The 22331-nt window shown below is 43.0% G+C and overlaps 1 protein-coding gene across 1 annotated transcript in view; it reads left to right on the top strand.

The window, feature by feature from the left end:
- LOC126236100 (sialin) overlaps nucleotides 1-22331 on the top strand; it is a 415633-nt gene that overhangs the window by 339176 nt on the left and 54126 nt on the right. Inside the window, exons 7-8 of the mRNA XM_049945170.1 lie at nucleotides 6154-6374; nucleotides 15908-16057. Of these exons, the coding sequence (XP_049801127.1) occupies nucleotides 6154-6374; nucleotides 15908-16057 (371 nt within the window). The remainder of the gene's footprint in view (nucleotides 1-6153; nucleotides 6375-15907; nucleotides 16058-22331) is intronic.

Below are 22331 nucleotides of genomic sequence, written 5' to 3'. Positions count from 1 at the left end.
CGAACCGTTGCAGGAAACTTTCCGAGGGGGTGAAGAAACTACTGTGCGCGTCAGACTTTTCCAGAATGAAGCAGAGTTGACTTTCGAAGTGGAACGTTACCTGAACAAGCAAAGCGCAATTCCATCTTCCACCTTGGCTGTTATACCTGTATAATCACTGTTATTTACGCCACTAACGCCTAATTTTGGCCGTTAGCCATTTTCAAGTATATACTCCATGATTTTTGGTTCAAGTGGTTCAAATGGTTCCAAGCACTATAGGACTTAACATCTGAAGTCATCAGTCCCCTAGACTTAGAACTACTTGAACCTAACTAACCTAAAGACATCGCACACATCCATGCCCGAGGCAGGATTCGAACCTGCGGCCGTAGCAGCAGCGCAGTACTGGACTGAAGCGCCTAGAACCGCTCGGCCACAGCAGCTGGCATGATTTTTGAGTACGAAAAGTACCAGTTGTGGGGATGATAAATTTTATAATTTTTTTTTTTTCATGGCAGATCGTCGAAATTTTTACCACGTACTTCACCGCTTCATACTTCTCCTCCAGTAGAGTGAGCCGTACAGGGGCGTAATGTTTGTCGTTGTGCAGCAATAAGCATCTGAGTGATCGCTTGTTGCTATTAGTTATTTATTTACTCGTTCGGCATTTACAAAGGCATTCGTCACATAATGTATTAACTAAAATATTGTAATAGCTCTATACTGAGTTACAATATTCTTTATTCTTGAGCCACTCTGTGACTGATCGGGGAGTCTGCGCATGTCCTTCAGGTCACCTTCATATCCATGGACTTCATACACGGAGGGCTATAGACTGGATTTCCCCGCACTCTCATTCAGGACTGTCCAGTAGGCCCCATTTGTTCGTTACACCTACACTTGTTGTTTACGCTCGTACTCACACGGTTCAAAGCTGTCCACAATATCCTCGATCTTCTTGTTGAGGTCGTCCACAAAGTTTCGGTTCTTACGTCCACAAGCTGCCTTCGAGTCGAAGCTTTCAATTCCCGCCGATTTTCCATAAACATGACTCTGAGTTAAGCCTGTTTGTAGGTGCTAGGTCCTGGTGTATTGCGAGTTCTGGGATGTCTAGGAGTTTTCTGTGGCTAACTGTGACCGCCTAATTCAGTGGGTTCTATGTTTCCTACACTCATGCTCATAAATTAAGGATAATGCTGATACATGGTGAAACAATGCTCTGGTGGGAGGTTTGCGGGTTTAAATCACCTCGGGGTATGACTATGCAGTGCATTTGACCTGCGGCCGTCGCACGGTGGAGCTGGCAGCAGTCCACATATGCAGAGGTGTGTTGGGGCATGTCAGAGTACGGTCCAGCGAGTAAGACTGCAGACGTTTTCAGACGTGCTAATGGTGACTGTGTGTTGAAAATGGCTCAAAGAACACGCATTGATGACGTTATGAGAGCAACTGGAGGCTGGTCAAGCACAGCAGGTCGTAGCATGGGCCCTCCGTGTGCTACAAAGTGTGATCTCTATATTATGGCAACGATTCGAACAGACAGGAAACGTGTCCAGGCGCTACAGTATGGGACGTCCACAGTGTACAATACCACAAGAAGACCGATATCTCACCATCAGTGCCCGCAGACGGCCACGGCGTACTGCAGGTAGCAGCCTTGCTCGGGACCTTACCGCAGCCACTGGAACAGTTGTCTCCAGACGCACAGTCTACAGACGACTGAACAGACATGGTTTATTCACCAGGAGACCTGCAAGGTGCATTCCACTGACTCCTGGTCACAGAGAGTCCGTAAACCCTGGTGTCAAGAACACAGTACATAGTCATTGAAACAGTGGTCCCAGGTTATGTTCACTGACGAGTCCAGGTATAGTCTGAACAGTGATTCTCGCCGGGTTTTTATCTGGTGTGAACCATGAACCAGATACCAACCCCTTAATGTCCTTGAAAGGGACCTGTATGGAGGTCGTGGTTTGATGGTGTGGAGTGGGATTATGATTGGTGCACGTAAACCCCTGCATGTCTTTGACAGAGGAACTGTAACACGTCAGGTGTATCGGGACGTCAGTTTGCACCAGTATGTCCGCCTTTTCAGTGGTGCAGTGGGTCCCACCTTCCTCTTGATGGATGATAACGCACGGCCCAACCGAGCTGCCATCGTGGAGGAGTACCTTGAAGCAGAAGATATCAGGCGAATGGAGTGGCCTGCCTGTTCTCCAGACCTAAACCCCATCGAGCACGTCTGGGATGGTCTCGGTCGACGTATCGCTGCACGTCTTCAAGCCCCTAGGACACTTCAGGAGCTCCGACAGGCACTGGTGCAAGACTGGGTGGCTATATCCCAGGAGCTGCTCGACCACCTGATCCGGAGTATGCCAACCCGTTGTGCGGCCTGTGTACGTGTGCATGGTGATCATATCCCATATTGAAGTCGGGGTACATGCTCAGGAAACAGTGGCGTTTTGTAGCAGATGTGTTTCGGGACGGTTTTCTCAACTTATCAAGAATACCGTGGACTTACAGATCTGTGTCGTGTGTGTTACCTATGTGCCTATGCTATTAGCGCCAGTTCTGTGTAGTGCCACGTTGTGTGACACCACATTCTGCAATTATCCTTAATTTATGAGCATGAGTGTAGAACGAGGAGCCAGCCACATGGGGTGACCTTGAATGTTCCCTAAATATCCGCAGCGTCTCCTTCAGTTGGTAGTCCACTGCACTTCTCATCCAGATTGGCGAACAGTATTCGGCCACGCTGCACACAAGGGCTACTGCTGAAGTCCTCAATATGCTGCTTCTATAAACCCATGTCGTTCCAGATAGTTTAAACACGACAGCGTTACAGGTTTTTAATTTTTGGTATGTATCTTCTAGATGTGTTATACGCAAGAGAGCGACCTAATTAAACTCCCAAATATTTAGGATTATCCTCCTGCCCGAAGCGTTGGCCATTCACAGAGAGCTGTAATTTTATATTTGTATCTCTATTGTTGAGGAGCATTATTGTGCTGGTGGTCTTGTTAGGGTCTGTATGTAGGTGCCACTTGGAGTAGTAGGTGTTCAGTACTTCTAGGTCTGCATTCAACATTTTGTCGAAGTCGTTAAAATTTTTGCTTTGAAGTGCAATGACCAGGTCACCTGTGTACCCAAATTTATCTGATATTGTGTCTGTCATGTCGGTGATACAAACTCATAAATTGAAAAGACTGGGCTTTCGTGTAGAACCCTGTGGCAGGCCATTATTCAGAACCACGCTCTTGCTGCCCATGTCATGAAGTGAAACATTGATTTTTCTGCCTGGTAACATGTTTTTATTAAGGTGTAAGTCTGTTTCTATCTGATTATCTCGGTTAGCTTAAACAGTGGCTCATCAATACATTATCGAAGGCTGTTGTAAGATCTATGAGAAGCACGCCGGTTTTCATCTTCTTTTGGAAGCCCTCCTCAGTAGATGTTGTGAGGAACAGCACTTGATTGCAAAATTGCAGCTGTCAGTGAACAATCATTCGGTTCGTACTTACGCATCCTAAGCTTGTGAAGAAGCTCGCCAACATCTGTACAGCACAGTAAGTCCTTTTCTCCTGGAAAAAAAGCGGAATAACTCTTTATGTATGTTGAGATAGAAAGTGACTGGCAGAAGATTTTTGTTTTCTCAATCTTGATGCCAACAGTTCGGCATAGAATTTTGACAACCTGACAACACAATCTAGACCATTGCACTCCCGTTAAGAAAAAGGAACTTCCCTTCCTCAACCGCTAGCGAAATTTCCTCACAATGAGCTGCAGGACGAGTTGACAATGCAAGATCAGAGTACGTGGGGCTGTTCCGTTTCTTTCTGTTGCCCTAGGCACATCAATAGCGCATAAGTAGTAGTCTGTGGCATGGATTGTCCGCTGCCTCCAAACCGTGGGAATTCTAAATTTCAAAGAAATATTTTCCCCTTGGTCTACTGGCGCAAATACACGGTGTATTTCTTGCCTAGAATATGTGGCGCGCAAGCTTTATCTTAGTCACCAATCGACGTACCAAGGTAAGCTAAGCACGCTTTATGAACCTTGAAACTGCGTTTCCCTTAGTGATCAGGTTATATTCTCCTCAGATGTTGCAGGACACAGGGAGCTCGGGGCGGAAAGGGATATTTAACGTTTAATAATTTTCATAAAATAATGGAAAACAAGAAAATGCTTGTTGAAGGTGTAAAACAGCTCACTAACTATTCTTGAAAATCCCTTAAAACTGTATGTTATGTATTGTTTACGTTTTTCAAAGAAATTCCCGCATGTTTCAGTTCTGCCCCACCCACGAGGCAGGCTTGGATAAGGCAGTTTTTTTTATGAAATTATTGCATAAACATTGTAATTATTAGGAATATAATCTTAAAACTAAGATACAAAGTTGTTTAATGAACAAATTAGACTAAGGAATATCGAAAATTCGTTAACAAAAAGAAAATATTTTAACGTCATTGTGAAAAAGTAGAATTATTTTTAATGCTTAATACGAAGTTACTGTTACTGTTACTTTATTGAATCCCATCGCTCGTGCTCCGGGTGTATCTTTTGGCATGCGAATAGGCAACACAGTACACCTAGAAATAAATCCTTTAATCCATTCCTGCAGAGAAAGACAAGTTTCTTTGTCAAAGCTGTGTGGGAAGCCATTTCTTTCTGCCACCTGGGAGCGTAATGATCTGACACTGAGATGTTGCATCGTTGGACTAAAAAGTCTTCTCTCCGTTGACTTCAGGTATGCTGCTGTCTCGGCTTTTTGTTCTGCTGTGAGGACATTTTAAATTCCCCATCTGATTCGTCAGTTCTATTGTTGGTATTATTCTAAGCTTTACGAACGTATCTTTCCAAGGTTGATATCGGCACTTGAATTCCTTAGATGATTTGAAAACCCCAATTTCAGAAGATAAAGCGGCTGATGATGATATTTCGATTGATTTAATATATCATTGCTGTCTATTAGTATTTATAATGTAAGTTTACTCCATCTGGAAAAACAAGAAACAAAAAAGAAATATGTATTACGAAATCTACTTGCATCAAAAAATCAAGGGACGGAACGGTACACTATCCCATTCTGCCCCGTTCCATTCCGCCCATGAGCACATTTCAGGTTAACAACTTTTATGGAAGATAATAACTGACAGATGTAAACGTATTATGTAACTAAAGTGGCATACACTTTGCCTATCAATTAAGGGGATACAATCAAGATTTGCCAATTTGTCTTGCGTTTAAATTCACCTAAAGTTACAAAAACGCGAATTTTTCAAATGACTCTAAGCACAATGGGACTTAACATCTGAGGTCATCAGTCCCCTAGACTTAGAACTACTTAAACCTAACTAACCTAAGGACATCACACACAGCCGGCCGGAGTGGCCGAGCGGTTCTTGGCGCTGCAGTCTGGAACCGCCGGACCGCTACGGTCGCAGGTTCGAATCCTGCCTCGGATGTGTGTGTAATGTCCTTTGGTTAGTTAGGTTTAAGTAGTTCTAAGTTCTAGGGGACTGATGGCCTCAGTAGTTAAGTCCCATAGTGCTCAGAGCCATTTGTACCATTTTTGAACACACGTCCATGCCCGAGATAGGATTCGAACCTGCGACCGCAGTAGCAGCGCGGTTTCGGACTGAAGCGCCTAGAACCGCTCGGGCACAGCGGCTGGCTACAAAAACGCAACTGGAAACGTGAAAGACAGCCGTTCGCTTACAAGTCTTACTCCAAACTGAGTCAAAATGGCTGTCCCATCTTCCTTTCCATTCAGAGACATAGCTACATGTCACTACAGTAGGTTTCAGCATTCTACGGTCTACAAAACAGCACAACAGTATTGTATTCCGCTCCCCCGTTCTCTGGCGAATTTCCCAGTCGGGATTATTTTTGCACCGTCTTCTTTCTGAAGGCATTTCTTTTTATCTACAAATAAAAAAACTAAGTTTAATGTAAAAGAAGTAAATGGTGATATAAGAAATTAGTGTTTAGTCAGCGTTTTGCTGTATTTGTCATAACTAACGAAAATTAGTAATTCAAAAATTTGACCCGATTGAGCAAACCCAGTGTCATTTTTGAAACCAGTACATCGTAATTACACCAAATCAGCGGAACAGACTTAGACTACCCAGTGTAATGTATGAGTGTGTGTGTGTGTGTGTGTGTGTACAGCGTCGGCGCTGGGCGCGGCCATCACGATGCCGGTGTGCGGGCTGCTGATCGCCTCCTTCGGCTGGGAGTCGGTCTTCTACTCGACTGGCCTGGTGGGCACCGTCTGGAGCATCGCCTGGTTCTTCCTCATCTACGACTCGCCCGCCCAGCACCCGCGCATCTCGTACGAAGAGCGCGAGTACATCGAGAAGGCGATCGGCTCCACCACCAAGAAGGGCAAGGTGAGCCGACCTTTCCTGTTCCACAGAGCCCTTTCAAGACATTACCATCACCTCATATTTCTCGGTTTCTTCAGTAGCTGAATATACGGAGTGCCGGACATACGTACACAGCGCAACACAATCAAAGGACAACTTTTCCGAAACCTAGTAACTTCTCTCATTGTGGCACATAAGTTTTAAATATGACTCAAAGTTGCCTACAACTTTCGTCTGTAATGGTGTAAATGTGTGGCGCCCTGCGACGTCACCCTCAGATTCGCAGACGCTTCACCCAGCAAATTTTACATAAGTTCGAAATATGGCGCGTACTTCAAAAAAATGGCTCTGAGTACTATGGGACTTAACATCTGTGGTCATCAGTCCCCTAGAACTTAGAACTACTTAAGCCTAACTAACCTAAGGACATCACACACATCCATGCCCGAGGCTGGATTCGAACCTGCGACCGTAGCGGTCACGCGGTTCCAGACTGAAGGGCGCGTTCTTCAATGCGAGATGCTTTTAATAATTTCCACAACGAAATTCTCTCTCGAAATTTGACAGAAAACCCAAAGAGATTCTGGATATACATAAAGCACACCAGTGGCAAGACACAATCAATACCTTCACTGCGCGATAACAACGGTGAAGTTGTAACCTCCCCCTCACTTATCGACCTTAATGACAGTGAAAAATTAAACCGCGTGTACCTAATGGAAATTTGGGAAAGCAATCGTCACCGAAGTTAATCTGTCGGTAAAGAGGGAGGAAAGGGTTACATCTAAATGAAAGGAAAAATGCAAATGAAACTGGTGGAAATTAATTTTGAAAAGGGGTAAAGTTAATAAAGAAAGTAAATGTGCGGCCGTTACGTTAACAATTAACTAGCGGTAATTAGATATTTGAGATTTGGGGGAAATTACGGTCGCCAGTCCTAAGGACAATTACTATAGTAACTGAAAAAGAACGGTTATTACACATATAATTAGCACTAGAAGCGTGGCAACTGAAGGTTGACACGTGTAGTGTGAAAAACTGAAAGTTTGTCAGAAGTAATAAATTTCGCTACACTCTGACTTAATTTAGCAAAAGAATTAATAAAACCGGAAAATCGAAAGTTAATTTAGTGACTGAAGTTAATAGTGAGCTTTCTTTCTGAAGCACATCGAAATTCAGTAAAATACGGTTAGTCTTGGACTACCTCAACAATCATTTCAAAAGCAACTTGACTCTACGCGATTTAGAAATAAGAGATTTAACTTTGAACTTGAATTAAATGATTATGAACAATTAACAATAGTAAAATTTAGTACGTACCAAGCTGAGCTGCAGTCACAGGTAAGCTAAAATATGCTAACAAAACTCGCACTCTTAATTTGTGCTCGTGTAATCTAAATATTGTAGCCAGCTATGAATACTTTAACTGAACTTTGAAATTAAAGCAGTGAAATTGAATTATATTATTTTAATGCTGGCTTTTGAATTTCAACGACACTCGGGTTCATTTCGGAAAAGGAAGGGACCCTGCTTCGCAATGCAATTGGGACAATGAGCAACAAAGGTTCATGCTACGTTGCTGTAATTTTGTGATTTGAACAGTTTGAAAAGCTGAGGTCTGCCATACAGTTCTGAAACTTTACGTGCTTTTAGTCTTCCTTGTTGGTTGATTGAACGTTTGAAGTCGCCGATCGAGGAGGTGGCGACAGTCACTCATTGTCGGCCGTCGCTGTTGCAGAAGCTGGATGCTGGCGCGCCTTCTTCTCGACACGGTCACCAGGCGAAACGGGCTCTTGATGTGTGCCAGCTAATGCTTCCCGTCCGCGACACCGTGCTAGAAACTACCATAGTCAGTCGATCGCAATTACATGCTGCCAAACCCCGAAAGCCCGGCAACTTGCGGGAGCGTCACACAACACACCTGCTCAATCGCACTACTCCAACCAGACTCTCTCTGCTCAGCCCGCGCTCCACGCGGCAGAGTTAACACTACCAAAGATCCTAAACACTTTCGTTCTTCACACGACCTATCGATGTATTCGTTCGATAGCATAGTTTTCCCTAGGCAAGACCCAGCGTAAAATACAAATAATATTTGCAAAACAAACCAATTATACATCGACATAAATGCATAAATATATATATATATATATATCCAAATATTAAAACAATTACAATATATAAAGACACAGAAATGTTATATCTTCAGGTAACAAAATAAGGAAAAAATTATGGTACAATAGATGGAAATAGGAGGATATGCATTTCCGGCGTTACAAAGTCACTGATGACAGTGCCACTAAAGCAAAGTTATTAAACACGGTTTTCCGAAACTCCTTCACCAAAGAAGACGAAGTAAATATTCCTTAATTCGAATCAAGAACAACTGCCAAGATGAGAAACATAGAAGTAGATATCCTCGTTGTAACAAAGCAGCTTAAATCACATAATAAAGGCAATGCCTCCGGTCCAGATTGTATACCAGTCAGGTTCCTCGCAGAGTATGTTGATAAAACATATTTAGCAATTATATACAACCACTCACTCACAGAAAGATACGTACCTAAAGACTGGAAAATTGCTCAAGTCACACTAATACCCAAAAAGGAAAGTAGGAGTAATCCGCTGAATTACAGGCCTATATCACTAACGTCGATTTGCAGTAGGGTTTTAGAACATATACTGTATTCGAACATTATGAAGTACCTCGAAGAAAACGATTTATTGACATATAGTCAGCACAGATTCAGAAAATATCGTTCTTGTGAAACACAACTAGCTCTTTATACTCATGAAGTAATAAGTGCTACCGATAGGGGAGGTCAAATTGATTCCATATTTTTAGATTTCCAGAAGGCTCTCGACACCGTTCCTCACGAGCGTCTTCTAATCAAACTGCGTGCCTACGGACTATCGCCCCAGTTGTGCGACTGGATTCGTGATTCCCTGTCAGAAAGGTTACAATTCGTAGTAATAGATGGAAAGTCATCGAGTAAAACAGAAGTAATACTCGGCATTCCCCAAGGAAGTGTTATTAGCCCTCTATTGTTCCTGATCTATATTAACGACATAGGAGACAATCTGAGTAGCGTCTTAGATTGTTTGCAGATGATGCTGTCATTTACCGTCTTGTAAAGTCATCAGATGATCAAAATGACTTGCAAAATTATTTAGATAAGATATCTGTATGGTGCGAAAAGTGACAATTGACCCTGAATAAAGAAAAATGCGAAGCTATTCACATGAGTACTAAAAGAAATGAGCTAAATTTCGATTATGCGATAAGTCACACAAATCTGAGGGCTGTAAATTCAACTAAATACTTAGGGATTACAATTACAAATAACCTAAATTGGAACGATCACATAGATAATATTGTGGGTAGAGCAAACCAAAGACTGCGATTCATTGACAGAACACTTGGAAGGTGCAACAGGTCTACCAAAGAGACTGCTTACACTACGCTTGTCCGCCCTATTCTGGAGTACTGCTGTGCGGTGTGGGATCCGCATCAGGTGGGACTGACGGATGACATAGAGAAAGTACAAAGAAGGACAGCTCGTTTTGTATTATCGCGAAATAAGTCAGATAGTGTCACAGACATGATACGTGAATTGGAGTGGTAATCATTAAAACAAAGGCGTTTTTCGTTGCGACGGGATCTTCTCATGAAATTCCAATCACCAGTTTTCTCCTCCGATTGCGAGAACATTGTGTTGGCACCCACCTACATAGGGAGAAATGATCATCACGATAAAATAAGAGAAATCAGGGCTTGCACGGAAAAATTTAAGTGCTCGTTTTTCCCGCGTGTCGTTTGAGAGTGGAACGATAGAGAGACAGCATGGAGGTGGTTCATTGAACCCTCTGCCAGGTACTTTATTGTGAATAGCAGAGTAATCACGCAGAGGTAGATGTAGATGACAGTGTCGACACTTGCGAAAAAAAGCTCAAGCTAAGACGTTCATGGGAGACGTATGGTGGGTTAAATATGTTCCCACCTAAGGGGTGTGGAACGGTTTCCCTGCCTTCAGCAGCTAGAGCAGCCGCAAGGCTGAATGGTTGTCGAAGCCTCCGACAAGCACATTTGTAACGCGCTCAATAAAGGCGCTCGGGTGGCACCGAGGATGTTGCCGAAGTGGGGGGTCTTAGAGTACCCTTTACCATTTTATTCACTCACATGTTAATGTTGCACGCCGCCACGGGAGGGCGCGAAACAGGAGGGGTGAACAATCATAAACAGCCCTTGCTGCTTTAGATCACGTTCAAACTTCGTCAAATGGTTTTTAAAGGTGCCTGGTAGTTCCACTCTGAATGGCAGAGCAGAAATTGCTGTAGCGGTAGCCTCTAAAAGGATAAGATTATATCCAATAGGGTTGCACCTCCAACGCCATTAGAGCTGGGTTGAGTCGCCTCGGGAGTGGCAGCAGCATCAAACTTTGTCAAGAACGTATTCTTGTTGCTCATCGCACTGTGAACTGTCGTTTTCGGCCGCAAAATGTGCGGGAATCAACAGCCCAAGGTAACGGGTGGTTTCATTTACGTCCTTTGCGCCACCTCCTGAGGGCTTTTTGTGTCCATTCTGAGTGGTGGTGCGTCTGAAATGTTTTCCTTGGCCACCAAGAACAAAACTGCGTGATTTCGACGCTGGGTTCGCGGTTCTGACCTCCATCGCGTAGGCACTGTGTTGTTTGGCATTAGATCACGTTACATAGGCGTGGCCTCTGATGATGTCGTAATGTGTCCCGAAACTCGTCGCGTCTGAATAAAGAGATTTAAACACGCGGATGAAGGTGTTACCATTAATTCTCACAGACTTATTTGCATGTTAGCGTTATTATTTTGCTCATCATTTGTCGAAGATGCTTACGATAATGTGACTCAACAGTGATTTACAAGAGGCGATGCCTATATGAAGTAGTCTAATGCCAGACTACACCCCGCAGTTGTCTCGCATATAACACATAAGTTCGAACAAACGGACATTTTATGGTCGCCCATTATATATAGAGAACAAAAGCGGTAGTGTCACTCTTCCCTTAGGCACTCCTGACAGTACCCTTGTCTCTGATGAGCGCTCACCATCCAGGACAACCTATTTGGTTCTATTACTTAGCAAGTGTTCTAGTCCATCACATGTCTGGGAACCTATTCCATATGCTCGTACTTTCGATAGCAGTCTGCCGTGGGGCACTGTGTCAAACTATTACCAGAAATCTAGAAATATGGGATCTTCCTGTTGCCTTCATGAAAGATTCGCAGGACAGCGTGTGAGAATAAGGCTGAGTTTCGTACAAGCGATGCTTCCTAAATCCGTGCTGATTTGTGGACAGAACCATCTCTGCCCAAAGGAAATTTATTTTATTCGAACTTAGATTCTCAAGAATTCTGCTGCAGAACGATGAGATGGACGTTGGTTTGTAATTCTGCAGGTACGTTCTCTTACAGTGCGCATATCTTCTAGCAGACGTTACAGTTGTTTCTAAGAAATCAAGTCCGCCCTTTAAGCCTGGATGGAAGGTCATGAGTCCTTAACAAATAGTCACAAAGAATGGCGACCCAAACAGATTCAAAGTGGTCTCGTGGCTAGCCGTAATCTGTGGCCAGCATGGTTTCTCTCATGTACGAAGATGATGTGACACACGAAGTTTCTTTCCCTTTTATTATAAAGGTAACTGATCAGACTGGAAACATTTTACAGAAACAGAACACCAGACCGTGTTTTAGATCAAGAGAGAAAATTTGCGAATACTCTGATCTGCGAGGGTAAACGCCGTTCTTTCTCGGCATGCGGGATATGTAAATTTCCGTGTATATATGATAGGATCTATACTGGAACTACCAAGAGAAGCCTGAATACATGGCTGAAGGGACATAAAAGGCTTTTCAGGCTAGGAAAAATACGATGGCTATTCGGAAAGAAAGGTCGGATCTGTTTCGAAATTGGTATCGCTGGGAAAATCAGAATTATTTTATTTTCACTGTTAGCTACACCTTCCAACTACTGCTCTGCAATACCCTCAACATAGAGGGCAGCCTCTTGTGCTTTCCAACAATTCTCTACGCTGGTCTGCAGCTCGTTGTCTATGCCAAAATGTTCCCTTCATAGCCAGCGGTTAATGTGAGAAGAATTGAATGTGAGGGGGGCGTGGAGGCAATTACGGACTGTGTTGTGTGTGATCAAACACTTCCCATGGAAAACGCTGCAGGAAGATCTTCATTGCTCTCCCAAGTGCGGCAGAGAATTGTCATAGAGAAGGAAACGCACAACCGTTATGCTACGTGGGATGCATCACATCATGTGAAATCTTTCATCAGGCAGTCATATTTGGCGGCAGATACTATTTTCTAGGGATCTTACGTACTCACTGTGCCTTCAGAACTGAAAAGAGCGACGTGACGCAATCGATGAGTATACTACAGATGCTGCCCAACATTTCTGTGCAAAGCTTCATCGGGTTTTCTCTGTGGTTTTCCCTTCGCGCTCGATAGGACCTCACTCCGAATAGCCCTCATAGAAAAATCAGCTGCAGCAGAGCATGCTCTTCAGTCAGGAAATCATAAAGTGAAGTTTTCCGAAACCAAAATTTTATCTACAATGATGAAGCATCATCCAAGGCTCTACATAGAAGCCAACAAAATATGTAAACATGGCGATAATTTTAACAGAAAACACGACAGAATCGATGGATAAGATTTCCATTTGTCAGGTGACAATTATAGTCGACATTAAGAAATAGATTCGCATTCTGCTAGTATGCATTGACGTCAGCTGTTGCGACACATGGAAATTTGTGCCATACCGGGATTCGAATCCGAATTTTCTACTTACCGTGAGCGGTCGCTTTATCCACTTCGGCTACCGGAACATGCCTCCCGGACCCATTCAAACTTCCATGTCACCTAGTCACAGCCCTTAAGCTCGCACAATATGTGATTCGCCCAAAGGGAGCCAAATGTTTTATCGTCATTTTAACTTTACAATGTGTTTATACAGTGTCTGTATCTTCACGATACAATGTCCTACAGACATTCGACGGGCTAAAATTACGAAATAATGTTTGTTTCCTTGTGCGGCAATCGCGGATGGTGCGAGCATAAGGATTGTGAATACGTGACATATGGAAGATTGGATCATTCCTGGAGACGTGTTCGGATAACTGAAATGGTTAGGGCGACCGCTCGCGATAAGCGGAAAATTCGGCTTCGACATAAATTTTCACGCGTCACGAACAGCTGACATCAACACACAGTCGCAGAACGCGAATCTGTTCCATAATGTTTACCATAAATGTAATCGTCAGTGACGGTGTCTGTTCCTTCAGAGATGCATGCATCTCTGGAGGACATTTTATTGTGAAGATACAGACGCTATATAAACGCAGATATTGTAAGCATCAGATATAGTTAAGTTTTATCACTGACAAGAATTATCCCTGCCGATCAGACGTAAATTTCAACCACACCCCTTACCCACAGTGCTTATCTTCCTTTCCAACGTCAGACCCCTCATTCGGCAAGGCACAGCAGAACCAGGGGAACCTCTGAAGATATTCAGCGCAGCTCTGGACGAAACGTTAGGAACGGGAAACTATCACGAACTATGACCATATGACCATACAACCCTAAAAATTCGTCAGCAGCTAAAAACAGCCGGTCGCGAAAGCCTTCATTGTGTGAACGAGTGGGCAAAATGAGGTAAGCATCGAACAACAGACTGTAGTAACAATTAATAATCGTCCCTGTGCAACAACTGCGTCTGCATCTACGTGGCCGCGCGGGATAGCCGCTCGGTCTGAGGCGTCTTGTCACGGTCCGCGCGGCTCCCCTCGTCGGAGGTTGAGTCCTCCCTCGGGCTTGCGTGTGTGTGTTGTCCTTAGAGTAAGTTAGTTTAAGTTAGGTTAAGTAGTGTGTAAGCTTAGGGACCCATGATCTCAGCAGTTTGGCCCCGTAAGAGCTTACCACAAATTTCCAATTTGCATCTACACTACTGGCCATTAAAATTGGTACACCAAGAAGAAATGCAGATGATAAACGGGTATTTATTGGACAAATATATTATACTAGAACTGACACGTGATTACATTTTCACGCAATTTGGATGCATAGATCCTGAGTAATCAGTACCCAGAATAACCACCTCTGGTCGCAATAACGGCCTTGATACGACTGGGCATTGAGTCAAATTGAGCTTGGATGGCGTGTGCAGGTACAGCTGCTAATACAACTTCAACACGATACAACAGTTCATCAAGAGTAGTGACTGGCGTATTGTGACGAGCCAGTTGCTCGACCACCATTGACCAGACGTTTTCAATTGGTGAGAGATCTGGAGAATGTGCTGGCCAGGGCAGCAGTCGAACATTTTCTGTATCCAGAAAGGCCCGTACAGGACCTGCAACATGCGGTCGTGCATTATCCTGCTGAAATGTAGGGTTTCTCAGCGATCGAATGAAGGGTAGAGCCACTTATCGTAACACATCTGAAATGTAACGTCCACTGTTCAAAGTGCCGTCAACGCGAACAAGAGGTGACCGAGACGTGTAACCAATGGCACCCCATACCATCACGCCGGGTGATACGCCAATATGGCGATGACGAATACACGCTTCCAATGTCCGTTAACCGCGATGTCGCCAAACACGGCTGCGACCGTCATGATGCTGTAAACAGAACCTTGATTCATCCGAAAAAATGACGTTTTGCCATTCGTGCACCCAGCTTCGTCGTTGAGTACACCATTGCAGGCGCTCCTGTCTGTGATGCAGCGTCAAGGGTAACCGCAGCCATGGTCTCCGAGCTGATAGTCCATGCTGCTGCAAACGTCGTCGAACTGTTCGTGCAGATGGTTGTTGTCTTGCAAACGTCCCCATCTGTTGACTCAGGGATCGAGACGTGGCTGCACGATCCGTTACAGCCATGCGGATAAGATGCCTGTCATCTCGATTGTTAGTGGTGCGAGGCCGTTGGGGCCCAGCAGGGCATTTCGTATTACCCTCCTGAAGCCACCGATTCCATATTCTGCTATCAGTCATTGGATATCGACCAACGCGAGCAGCAATGTCGCGATACGATAAACCGCAATCGCGATAGCCTACAATCCGACCTTTATCAAAGTCGGAAACGTGATGGTACGCATTTCTTCTCCTTACACGGGGCACCACAACAACGTTTCACCAGGCAACGCCGGTCAACTGCTGATTGTGTATGTGAAATCGGTTGGAAACTTTCCTCATGTCAGAACGTTGTAGGTGTCGCCACCGGCGCCAACATTGTGTGAATGCTCTGAAAAGCTAATCATTCGCATATCACAGCATCTTCTTCCTGTCGGTTAAATTTCGCGTCTGTAGCACGTCATCTTCGTGGTGTAGGAATTTTAATGGCCAGTAGTGTACGTGACTGCTCTGCAGATCGCGCGTAAGTGCCTGGCAGAGGTGGCCCCGTATCACGCTCTCGATATTTGCTACTGCGTCTGATGATGGCTGTGCGCTTTACCTGCGGTGTGTCCCACACGTCCACTGCTTCGGGCTGCGACTGCAGGAGAGGATGTGTTGCAGGCGCTGCCGCTGCCGTGGCGACACGTGCTGACGTCAGGCCCCGTCTGGGCCATCATCATCGCGCACGCCTGCAGTATTTTCGGCTACTTCACCGTCATCAACCAGCTGCCCACCTATATGAAGTACATCCTCGACTTCAAGATCAAAGAGGTAAGTACCAGCCGCGCCTTGCTAGCTCCGTGTCCTAGCGCCCGACCACTCACATCCGTACCACACATAACCAGAACAAAATACTGGAAGATGCATAAAATTGGTCCACAACAAATAGTTCAACTCTTTTTCTTACAAGACTGATACTAATAAATTCCAGACAGATGGAAATTACTTATGTGTAGCAGAGCACAGGAAATGAAACTATGTGCGTAAAATTCGTAGGCAACCACCTTAGTAAGAAATAGTGGCACTAGCAAGTGGATGATCTAACGAAAAAATACAGCACTGCACGTTTGGTAATTAGAAATCGCTCTTTCCAGCGTTTAGAATTCCTAATACATCATCAGCATCATTTAAGACTGATTATGCCTTCAGCGTTCAGTCTGGAGCATAGTCCCCCTTATAAAATTCCTCCATGATCCCCTATTCAGTGCTAACATTGGTGCCTCTTCTGCTGTTAAGCCTATTACTTCAAAATCATTCTTAACCGAGTCCAGGTACCTTCTCCTTGGTCTATCCCGACTCCTCCTACCCTCTACTGCTGAACCCATGAGTCTCTTGGGTAACCTTGCTTCTCCCATGCGTGTAACATGACCCCACCATCTAAGCCTGTTCGCCCTGACTGCTACATCTATAGAGTTCATTCCCAGTTTTTCTTTGATTTCCTCATTGTGGACACCCTCCTGCCATTGTTCCCATCTACTAGTACTTGCAATCATCCTAGCTACTTTCATAGCCTTAACCTCAACCTTATTGATAAGGTAACCTGAATCCACCCAGCTTTCTCTCCCATACAACAAACTTGATCGAAAGATTGAACGGTGCACAGATAACTTAGTATTGGTACTGAATTCCTTCTTGCAGAAGAGAGTAGATCGTAGCTGAGCGCTCACTGCATTAGCTTTGCTACACCTCGCTTCCAGTTCTTTCACTATGTTGCCATCCTGTGAGAATATGCATCCTAAGTACTTGAAACCGTCCACCTGTTCTAACTTTATTCCTCCTATTTGGCACTCAATCCGTTTATATCTCTTTCCCACTGACATTACTTTCGTTTTGGAGATGCTAATCTTCATACCATAGTCCTTACATTTCTGATCTAGCTCTGAAATATTACTTTGCAAACTTTCAATCGAATCTGCCATCACAACTAAATCATCCGCGTATGCGAGACTGCTTATTTTGTGATCACATATCTTAATCTCACCCAGCCAGTCTATTGTTTTCAACATATGATCCATAAATAATATGAACAACAGTGGAGACAGGTTGCAGCCTTGTTTTACCCCTGACACTACTCTGAACCACGAACTCAATTTACCGCCAACTTTAACTGGTGCCTGACTATCTATGTAAAGGCTTTTAACTAATTGCAAAAGTTTGCCTCCTATTCCATAATCTCGTAGAACAGACAATAGCTACCTCCTAGGAATCCGGTCATATGCCTTTTCTAGATCTATAAAGCATAGATACAGTTCTCTGTTCCACTCGTAACACTTCTCCATTATTTGCCGTAAGCTAAAGATCTGGCCCTGACAACCTCTAAAAAGCCTAAACCCACACTGATTTTCATCCAATTTGTCCTCAACTAATACTCGCACTTTCCTTTCAACAACACCTGAGAAGATTTTACCCACGACGCTGATTAAGGAGATACCTATGTAGTTGTTACAATTTTTTCTGTTTCCATGTTTACAGATTGGTGTGATCACTGCTTTCGTCCAGGCTGATGGAACCTGTCCCGACTCCCACGCCATTTCAATTATCCTGTGTAGCCATTTAAGATTTCACATTCGACTGTATTTTATGAGTTCCGACTTAATTTCATCCACCCCAGCCAATTTATTGCACTGCAATCTATTGACCATTTTCTCCACTTCCTCAAATGTGATCCTATTTCCATCATCATTCCTATCCCATTCCTAATACACTGTTGGAAAAAAAATTAGTGCACCCTTTTAGATGTTTCCAGTTCACTCACCATTTATGTCACAACAGCGCATATGGAGTACATGAAATGATTACATTTACAGATCAGTAGCACAAGGAGTTCCTAGGTAGCAGATATCGACCCATGCTGAAATCCCCATTTTGGTACGTGGTATAGTCTCCATGGGCGGCAACGCAAGCACTGGTTCTGGCATCCAGTCGATCGTACGGGTGCTGAATACTGTCCTGGGATGCAGCTACGTTATCTGCAGCTATATTACAGCGTATTCAGCAAGGTTTGAACGACGAGCCGCAATTGGCGCCCAGGAAAATTGTGCCAATCGATTAGTTCCTTTTGCAAAAGATTTTAATTACGCTGAAAGTATTGCTCAGCTAATGGCACCATTCGCATTTTACCTGCAACAACAATCACCATTAAATAATTACGAACTGGAGATTGTTGCTTCAAATTTGGTTCACCAGTGTATCCGGCCTTGGTCTAACGTCAGTTTTAACAGTTTGAAAAAACTCTTGCTTCGCTTGTATTTCATGTACAAAAATACGTTTTTCTGGGAGCTTTTCGGAGCGCGATACATCTATGTTTCAAACTCGTTCGTTTCGATTCAAAATTTGGACGTAGGTAGGTAAACAAATATAGTCAAAAAGAAATTTTTTTTTATCGAACAGTCTTTATCCGTTATCGAGATATTATGGTTTAAAGTCGAGCTAAATGTAGCACGTAAAATTCGTTCTTACGCGAATTAAACGCGCGGAAATGATTTAAAGTGCATCAAATTAATAAAAAACTGCACACTTACCATTAAATTGAAATCTACTTTTCAGAAATCTAGCTTTCTTCTGACTGTACGTGCAAAAAACATGTTTTTGTGATTTTATTTTACGCGCGCCACTTCTCTGTTTCAGACTTGTGGGAATCGGTTCAAATTTTGTAAGAAGGTACACAAATACTTGTAATTAACCGTCGTCCTGTAGTTTCGTGAAAGCTTATCCGCTGCCACGATATAAGCAATATGGTTCAAGTGCCAATAAAAAAAAACATATCCCGGATCAATCCTCGCACGACTCAACAAACATACATCGTCAGGTTACCTTCCATTCAGAAGGCTGTTGCACGCAGCGACTGTTATATTGACTTGTAAATAATAGATTTCACCTATCAGTCGTCCTTTTTAAATTTTATTGGAAGATCTAGATTTCAGCAAGAAACTAGCCATTCTCAATGCACTATCATTTTTTATCAATGCATGTAATGCCTGTTGGTCTGGCTTCATCCACAGTTCATTGAATACTGAAATCTAGATCTGCCAATAAAATTTAAAAAGGAGGACTGATAGCTGAAATCTATTATTTACAAACATACATCGGTTGCTAACCAATAGCAGTTTAATGTCAAAATTATGGCAGAGTAAAAGTTGGGAACCAGATGAAAAGCGCTCCTATCGTAGCACAAAAAAGACGAATGTGTCGTGAACACAGTTAGGGATGTAAAAGAAGGGAACTAGCTTATCGATTTACCTGGCAGTTCCAAAGACGTTTAAATCAAAACATCTTGACACATTCGCACATTTTTACGAGTTAACCATACTTCCTCAGTACAGTGAGCTCTCTTAGACCCACCTCTTGCTACATCTATGGTGCGGGGTATGAGAACAAATAGACTCTAATTTATGTGCCTCTAGGGAGTCGGACGCATCTACAACAGAAAGTATCCGAGGGTGAGTGAAGTGTTCCGGAGTATCCAAAACTTTAATGACGCGTTGTGTCATATTGCATGACATGACAAACGCCATGTTGGATGACAAAATGGCGTGTGTCATGTTTACAACATGACATCATGTATCATGGTGCTTTACTTGACACTATGTATTGCATTACATGACATGGGCACTGGTACTAACAAGTAGAGAAGCGAGAAAATGTCAAGATGTTATGCTTTTAACGTCTTTGAAGCTGCCAGATAAGTCGAAAAGTTAGTTCCCTTCTTTTACATCCCCAACTCTGTCCGGGGCATATCTCCTTTTTTTTGTGCTACGACGGGAGCAATTTTCATTCTGGTATAATATAGTACCGCTATGCCAGTCAAGTCGTTCAGCCAGAGACACTGTGCTACCAGTGCAGTCAGACTGGATCGCTAGTCCATCAAATAATTTAAGCATTAGTAATTATTTTCTGAAAGTATTTGTCTGGAGTGTAAGCTTGTACGGAAGCGAGACATGCACGATAAACAGTTCAGACAAGAAGAGAAGATAAGCTTTTGGCACATGGTGCTATAGAAGAATGTTGGAGATTTTATGGGTACACAGAATAACTAATGCGGAGATACTCTGTCGAATTCGGGAGCAAAAGTAATTACAACACAACTTGATGAAAGAAAGAAATCGGTCTATAGAAAACATCTTGAGGCATCAAGGAATGTATGATTCCGTAATGGAAGTTTAGAGGGTAAAAATTGTAGAGAAAGACAAAGGCTTGACTACAGAAAACAGCCTAAAGTGGATTTAGGTTGCAACTTGCAGTAGCTACGAAAAGACGAAGGCGCTTTCTCAGTATAGGAGAGCCGCATCAATCCAGTCTTTGAAGACAAGAACATTAACACTAATAACACAAATACTTTACTACACTCCACACGTAATTACCAATAACCTATAGCCTACACGAAACAACATACTTAAGATGCAACATTCTCTTAGCCCAGAAAAGATGTACAAAAGGTGCAAGTAGAGAAAGTGTTTCTACAGAATATGCAACATAATAAAGACACAGGGACTTCAAATAGGGTACAGGACAGACAACACAAGACAGAGAAAACTCAAAACACAGGAAACACCCACAGATAAATTCAACGGATCAGGAATACATGAACTCACATGCAACACTTGTCAATCAGTATATATAGGACGAACATGCAAGAACTTTAAAGCAAAATGCTCAGAACCTCAGAGCCCTAAAACGTGAGAGCATCCATAGCACATTTGCTGACCACCTAACAGCCCATAATCACAACCCAACTCCAAAAGCAACAGATTTAAAAATACTGAAATCCACCCACAGTCTATATCACAAACTAACGATAGAAGAGAACTTCCAGATACGAAAGGCAACAGCAGAAGGCAAACAAGTTTTAAATGAAAACACTACATTCTGTAAAGGCACATTATTTAAAAAGGAACTTTACAGAAAAGGCAACACAAACAACTAAAGGAGTTGGCACACACACAGAAAGAGAGAGGGAAGTAAACAAAATTCAAGTTCGGCGCGAAACTCTCTCGGGAACAAATGAACGCCGACGGGGTTAGGAAACACAACATAGTGCTCACCGCGTTTTGCGAAGTAAAAAGGCGTTTATAAAGAAAGAATTTACACAAAGGACGTTAATATGTGTGTGCAGTGTCCTAGGAACACAAAAGGAGGAGGATCAGTCACAATAAAACGTGAGTAGTAACAAACATATACGCAAAATCACGTTATTTTTTTTATTCTACGGAAGTACTAACTCGCCGATGAAATTTACATTTGCATCGTTTGGTTTGCAGATGACAAGCTATCAGTGCAGGACACCATACGGTTGGTCCTGAAAAACCATATAATGTAAAATCACGGTAAGAAACACAACGAACAAAAACTTTCTTTACGCCTCAATTCGTTAAATCAGTTATAACCTAAAATATTTTCACATATTACTGTTTTCTATAATCAAAAACCCACTGATGATGGCACAGAGGTGTTGAAAAATGTTTGGGTAAAAATAAAAAACAATGTGTGTGCAAAAGGCGGACCTCTTATCCTATAAAGTGTTTCCAGTTTGGTTGAATCCCTGAGTAGGCTAATAATTCCAACCACCAATGTCACATGACGTTTATAGAGTGATGCGTAAAAAACGCAACGCCAATAAGGAGTTGTGCGACATGACGAAAGTTGGTAGGCGTGTTTCTACATTCATTTATTTTATTTACACGTCAAGTTCCATAGGACCAAATTGAGGAGCAAATCTCCAAGGTCATGGAACGTGTCAGTACAGGAAATTACAACATAAAAGCAATAACAGATACAATAAGAATCAGCTTAATTTTTCAAGGAACTCCTCGACAGAATAGAAGAAGTGACCCACGAGGAAACTCTTCAGTTTTTATTTGAAAGAGCGTGGATTACTGCTAAGATTTGTTAATTCGAGTGGCAGCTTATTGAAAATGGATACAGCAGTATACTGCACACCTTTTAGTGCTAGAGTTAAGGAAGTCCGATCTAAATGCAGATTTCTGCCAAGTATTAACCGAATGAAAGCTGCTTATTCTTGGGAATAAACTAATATTGGTAACAAGAA

Source organism: Schistocerca nitens, chromosome 2 (assembly GCF_023898315.1).
Source record: "Schistocerca nitens isolate TAMUIC-IGC-003100 chromosome 2, iqSchNite1.1, whole genome shotgun sequence".
Taxonomy (NCBI): Eukaryota; Metazoa; Arthropoda; class Insecta; order Orthoptera; family Acrididae; genus Schistocerca; species Schistocerca nitens.
This window is presented reverse-complemented; position numbering and strand designations above follow the sequence as displayed.